Source organism: Apium graveolens, chromosome 2 (assembly GCF_009905375.1).
Source record: "Apium graveolens cultivar Ventura chromosome 2, ASM990537v1, whole genome shotgun sequence".
NCBI lineage: Eukaryota > Viridiplantae > Streptophyta > Magnoliopsida > Apiales > Apiaceae > Apium > Apium graveolens.
Window position 1 is genome coordinate 57961384 of NC_133648.1, and position 6914 is coordinate 57968297.

A 6914-nucleotide genomic window follows, 5' to 3' on the forward strand; every position below is an offset into this window, starting at 1 on the left:
TCGGTACCAACTGAGATCCAATTCTTAAGATTTTACTTAGATCTTTTTTGTCGACGGGGATTTCAATTGTATCTTCTGCTGGCCCCATCTTCTCCGTTGGCATTGGTATCCGTGGATCCAGGTCGGACGAATCATGATTTTCATTGTTCTGTAGAGAAGGCGCATCCCCTTTAGGAGGAGCATCGACTTCTCTAGAAGGCGCGCCCTGCATCGCAGGGGCATCAACTTCCTTAATATTCTTCGCGGGCAAGGGCGCTCCCTCCGGGAGAGGGGCATCTACATTACGGTCATCCTGTCCGAGGCTTTACAAGACGTCACATCTTCCTTCCAGTCACTCCCCATTGAAATCTGCTTGGACTATGATGTTTGAGGATTCTTCCTCTTCTAACATTTCAATTCTGAGTGTATCTTCCAAGAACAACATTGTTGGAGGCAGTCCAGAGGGGAGCTCGTCTTCTAGCTCAACATAATAATGGACTCGGATTTCCTCGATCGGTTGCTCAATGTTCTTTTCTCGATCATCATCCGATGCCTCTTCGGTGTGGAAGTCTTTTCTAAAGCCTCTCATAGCTTGCCTGTAGCACTCCCGAGAATCATACTGTGAGCCCTTTATGCTCCCCACACCATTTGGCATTGGAAACTTGATGGTAAGGTGGTAGATTGAGGTAATAACCCTCATCTCCCGAAGAAAAGGCCGTCCCAACAGCACGTTGTGGGATGACTCCTGATTCAGAACTTTGAACTCGAGCATCTTTATTCCGGACAACGGGCTTTCCCCCAAAGTATATGGCAACCGAATTGATCTCATAACTCTAACTCCCACGCCAGAAAAGCCATAGACCCATGAATCTTCCCCTGACATATCCCGATCAGGTAGCCCCATCTTCTTATAGGTGCTGTAGTAAAGGATGTTTGCCGAGCTTTCATTGTCCATGAAGGCCCTATGGATGTTTTTGGTTCCAATCTGGATGGAAATAACCAGCGCATCATTGTGGGGGTGATGAACCCATCGGGAATCCGCTTCTCTGAAGGTAATATCCATGGATTCGCCCTTTGATGGAATTTACGGATGAGCGGAAGCATGAAATAACAATTTATTCCGTAAAAACCATATACCGCGCATATAGAAAAATGTATAAAAGGAAAAACTGAGGAATCGAAACCATACCTTGTGAATCGAAGCTTTATAAAATTGGAGTACTAGCAGTTGCTCCTCAGTGTGTGAAGCACTCTACCGGTATCCACCAATAACGATCCTGTTCGATGAACCTTTTATAAAACCGAGCTTTTATAAAATGGAGTTTTTGGGAGAGAGAGAGAGAGGAAGAAGATGGAGGCTAGGGTTTTCACAAAACCAAAATTATGTGAATAGAATGAGCCATCTCATTCTATTTATAGGGCTCTCCTAGGGTTTTATAATATATCTTTATATATATTAACCCCCACATTTTATCTTCATAAAATGCTTTAATAATAATTTAAACTATTTTAATCATTATTTCTTTTTCTTAACTATTTAGAAAATAATTCTCTCTCTCATTATTTCATCAAAGAAAATATTCTTTTATGGTGTGACCCTGTAGGTTCAATATTATGCCGGTAGTAGAAATAAATAATAATAAACTTTTATTAATTATTTACATGAATACTAAAATTCACTAAATATAATTAACTGATAAATTATATTTATTCTACATCGTGAGTGATGCTTCTCAACATATCGCGACTATCCGGATAATATGAATTCACTGCTTAGAATATCAAGAACCTGTCAGTGACTAATTACCGTACAATGAATTCCTTCTACCCTTATAATATCCCGAATAAATACAAGGCATGGATCTCGTGTCAGGCCTATCAAATTTAATCATATGATTTCTTATTCATAATGCAAAGTTCATATTAATGCAAATTAGAAACTCCTTTCTAATTTCATACACTCTGGCCAGAGATTCCAGAACTCGCATACTAAGAATAACATAGGATATTCTCTTCCTATACTGGAAGGGGTAGATCCTCTATTGACGTTAATTATCTCTATACACAAATCCCTATGCCCAGAATAGACCTAATGGATGTCCTTGAGACTAAGGACTAAACCAAAGCACAGTTCATTATATATAAGATATCTTTAACGATCTCAAGTCTAAGGACACTTGTACAACTATCACTCAGTTAATAACTATTGACACGTGAGTAATCTCCATTAGTTGTTCAACTTATCGAGTCATGTTCAATGAACTTATTCTCTAATAAGCACCTACATACCAGTTATAGTGTCACCACACAAATGCCTATGAGAACAGACATCCTCCTGAAGGGAGCAAGCATAGTATGTACCAATCTTTGCAGATCCACTAACATCCGATTAGTTATCCTATGATCAGGTTCTGTTTTAAGTCCAGAGTTGTCGTCTTCTAGATCTCACTATTATAATCTCATTATAATTCTAGAAGCTTTACTCTAAACTTTGGAACATCTTATTTAATACACTTTAAATAGATAAAGCCCATAAAATATAACAAGTCTTTTATTAATTCAAATGAAATCAAATAGGAATACAAGAAAGTTCTTCCTAACTCATCATACATGATTGGATTTAGGACAAACACTTTCATCCTTAAATACTTTGGGTGGTCGAGTCTCCACCCTATGGATGTCCGTGAGAGGCCTGAACCGGGCTTCCCTAGCATATCTCGTCAAAGCTCGGTTGCTGCATTCCATCCCGAGATCTCCCCCGTAGATTGTTCGGATGCTGCCATCCCTGACGAATTTATTTTCCTCCAGAGTTTCATTGTTCGACCCTCGCGGGGCTCGTCTTTCTTCTTCCTTCGCTTTGTCATCCTTGTATTTCCTTACTTCCTTAACTACCCATTCACCAAGGTATCCTTCTTTGATAAGTGCTTCGATCTCATCCTTTAGTTGGCGACATTCATGTTTAATATGCCCGGACGACTCATGGTATTCGTAATACTTTTTCTTGTCTCTACTTTTCCAGGATGACAGAGCCCCGGGTTTTCTAAACAGCCCTCTGTTTTTGTTTACCTCAAAGATGTGTTCAATTGACGTGGCCAAGGGCGTGTACTGGGTCGTTCTATAATCATAGTTTGAGGAAATACTCCATTCCCTCCTTGTGGTCGTGGGATTAACCATGTTCAGGCTTCTACTGCTCCTTCTGTACCTTGGGCTTGGAGCTCTATCTCTCCTCCTTGCTTTGCTTCTTTGACTGGCGTGCGTAACTAGTTGTACTTCCGCCAGAGATTGCTCTATGGCTTTGATCGATTCTGCCAAAGCAAAGACGTCCACTAGAGTAGTTGGGTCTTTTCCTTGCAAGTGTTTCCAGAATTCTGAACTAACCCTTAGTCCTGCGATTAGAAAGCTCTTTAGGGCTTCGTCTGAAGCCACCCTTACGCTGGTAGATTCTGCATTGAACCTCTTAAAGTACGACGTCAAGTTTTCATCCTCCCTTTACTTGACGTTAGTGAGGGTTGTAACAGAGGGAGCATATCTCACAGCCGCTTGGAACTTGGTTAAGAAAAGAGTCTTCATTTGATCCCAAGAAGTGATTACTCCCGGCCTAAGCTTTTGAAACCATTGTTGGGCACTTTCTCAAAAAGTCGCTGTCAGGAGCCGACATCGAGCCAAGTTTGGGACTTGATATACGTCCATCTCTATATTGAATCGGTCCAGAAATTCCACGGGGTCTGAGCTTCCTTGGAAGCAGAGATCGCTAGTTGTGTTACGATATCCGGTCGGCAACTGTGCCTCTCTTACAGCCACCGAGAATGGGGAAGGGATTTCAGTTGTGGCCGTCACTCTGCCTTCCAGGTGGTTAAGTAGCCTTTTCAGATCTCCCACATTGAAGGTCCCCACACCCGGGATAGTTTTCATTTGAGGTTGCGGATCTTGGGGTTGCGGTGGAGGTACCTCTACTTGGTTCCCCCCTGGAGGGGCCTGTTGTTGGTTCGTGTTCTGGGCATCTTCCGGTATCACAATCACTTCGGGGTTCCGACCTTGATCTCCCCATGATTTACTCCTTGGCCTCGACCGCGGCCTCGAGCCGTCCCGCGATCATAATTTTCCAAATCTCTGTGATCATCATATTCAGCATAGTTATCGTTGTCTGCTCGATTATACCAGCGGGCATCAATGTGGCCACGGTAATTGTCACGACGATACCCATCTAAGTACCTACCTCAGCCTCCGCCTCTTCCCCTCCATTGGGGTCTTCTCCACCGGTCGCTTCCATATCCTCGACCATACCGGTCCAGCAATCTGCGGGGAGGAGCTCTCTCATGATCGCGGTGCCGCTCCTGATTTCCCTGGGAATTCAGGGGCACACGCGTTGTATCATGGGGCGTCACATCTCCACGATCAGCTTCTTTTTGCCATTCAAGCAACAACATTCTTAAATCATCATCGCCTAATCGGATCCCCAAGCGATCTTTCAAAGCTGCGAAGCCTCGTTGCCGATTCTCCGACATGGACTCCGCCTGTCGGCGTTCCTCAAGACTACGTCCAAACCGGTACGGATGGGCAACCCCCCTATTTTTCGTCCACAGGATTTCTCGACCATCAGCATCTTCTTCCACCAGCTCGATGATTGGGGACGTATCATTGGAATAGTCCAGGCATCACGGGATTATTGACACACGCCCTCCTCTAGTGTGGTCGTGGCCGGCGGAGGCATCCTTATCAGTCATAGGTGCTTTTCCAGGTGCATCAGTAGCACGGCTGCGACGAAGGCCCCTTCTGGTCTTGCGCCGCTCCACGGTGCTCAACCTTGAATCGAAGCCGTTCAAAGCATCGCCCATGCGATATAGTTGTTCCAGCAAGTCAGTGTTGCTGATGAGCATAGGTGGCTGTCCCCCAACGTCCGGAGTGGGATGATCAGTCATCGGTGGAACGTAAGGTTCATGTTCATAGCCGTGATCAGATTCTTCCTCAGAGCTTCCATCATAAAAACTTCCATCACGATATTGAGACATCCTTCCTCCTAGATGCAGATCTTGATTAGCCCCTCCTTCCAGCGCCAATTTGTTGACGGAGGAATTTAGGAGCAACAAAGTTTGAGGTTCATAGCCGGAAACAAGATCTTTGACGGTGGTTCTTTGTCGAAAATATGAATAGTAATCAGTGGATTCGATGAACAGTATTCGTCGGAAAAGATGAACAGTGTTTGGTGGTGGTGATTATTGGGGGCTGAGATTGCTTAGGGTTAGTGGTGGCTCATTTGCGCTCTCGCTTCTGACCCCTTAAAATTTGCCTACGTATCCCTATTAATAGGGAATCAAGCCCACATAGTTCTTAGGGAACAAGAAACCTAACAGGCTTAGATTTCTTGTCCCGAGGCCTAGTAGGAAACCCACTGGAAACCGTCTTCTACTATCTTTAGAAATGTCCGTCGATGAGGCCCAACCACAAAGGCCCAAGGCTCGTTGTTAGGTCCCAATATGTTTGTAGAAGGGGGGTTGAATACAAACTATACCGTTTAATCGAATTTAGTGCGGAATAAAAAATTAAAACAAAATTTAAGTTAAATAAAAATATTATTAAACTTGAAAGGTGTTACAACAACGGTATCGATTACAAGGGATTAATCTCAAATTAATTATCACAAATCTAGAATAAATTCGACATGAACTTTTTCTATTTTTACAATAAAAAGATCAAATGCTAAAAGCAATTTGAAATTAAGTTCTAGGGATTTTGATCCAGTAGATAGTTATACAAGAACAAGAGAATGATTTCTAGTGGTTTGGATTTAACTTAAATAACTAAAAATTGATGATCTAAATTCAGCAGATGAAAGATGAAATATTCGCAGATCTGCTTTTCTTTTGTTCTTGAAAATGGTTGACTTCTGTTGTAATGTTGAGTGAGATTGTGTTTTGCTTCGTTTCTTTTATAATTCAATCAATAGAATTGAATTGAACTGGCAAGACAATCGGTTGAACTAGCATGACAATCGGCATGACAACCTCTTGAACTAGCATGAAGATCGGCATGACAATCTGTTGTACTAGCATGACAATCTCCTGAACTAGTAGAACTTTTGGTATGACAATCTGTTGAACTAGTATGACTTTCGGTATGACAATCCAGATTGTCATACCAGTTCAATTGATTGTCATGCTGAATTAATATTGAATATAAATTCAAAAATCAATTCTAAAAATTCATAATATTAATTCAGAATTAATTAATCAATTAATTCAATTAATAAATAAATTAATCTTTGAAGATATAATTTATTTTCTTAATTAAACTATATGACTTAATTAATTAATAGAGAATTAATACTACTCTTCAACATCAACCATTCTTCTGAAAATTACTGAAACTTATTAATCAATTCCACCACTCCAATGATGACACTCGATGTATTGTCTGGTTCATGAGTGACTAACTTCCGTGACATTTCTTCATGTCTTGACTTTGATAATCTTGATTTTCTTCAGATTAAATCCCTGTAATTATCTGATACCTTGACGAGATCTCTGTCACTTGATTAAATCCACAATCTTGATTTATATCACTGAGGCTTGATCAATTTCTTGAACTTCTTCCAGTGAAGTAATTTCTCAAGTCTGTAGATGAACCTTATTTCTGAATCCTTTGACAAATGTTACTTTGTGAGATCTGTTTGACGGTAGATCCACTATTTACTTGTTACATTCTTATTTGAGTTGAGTTAAATCCTCGAATAAACAAATAGGCTATGACATATGCCTTTCAATCTCCCCCTATTTGTTTGTTAGACAATAACAACAAATACCTAGAGGATAGCTCAACTAACAAATAAGAAAAAGATGAAAACAGAAATGCAAAGTAAATAGCAGAAAAGTTTTGGATAACATTTAACATTTTCCAGATTCCAAATAGATGTTCCTCTAGACTGAACATATCTTCAA

General features: G+C 41.0%; 1 protein-coding gene across 1 annotated transcript; it reads right to left on the minus strand.

The window, feature by feature from the left end:
- Positions 1 to 331: 331 nt before the first annotated feature.
- On the minus strand, positions 332 to 4484 carry LOC141689939 (uncharacterized). Its single transcript, XM_074494473.1, has 3 exons — positions 4343 to 4484; positions 2611 to 3422; positions 332 to 964 (listed from the first exon to the last, which is right to left on the minus strand). The coding sequence occupies exons 1-3, from the start codon at positions 4482 to 4484 to the stop codon at positions 332 to 334; spliced, it is 1587 nt and encodes a 528-aa protein (XP_074350574.1).
- Positions 4485 to 6914: the final 2430 nt, after the last annotated feature.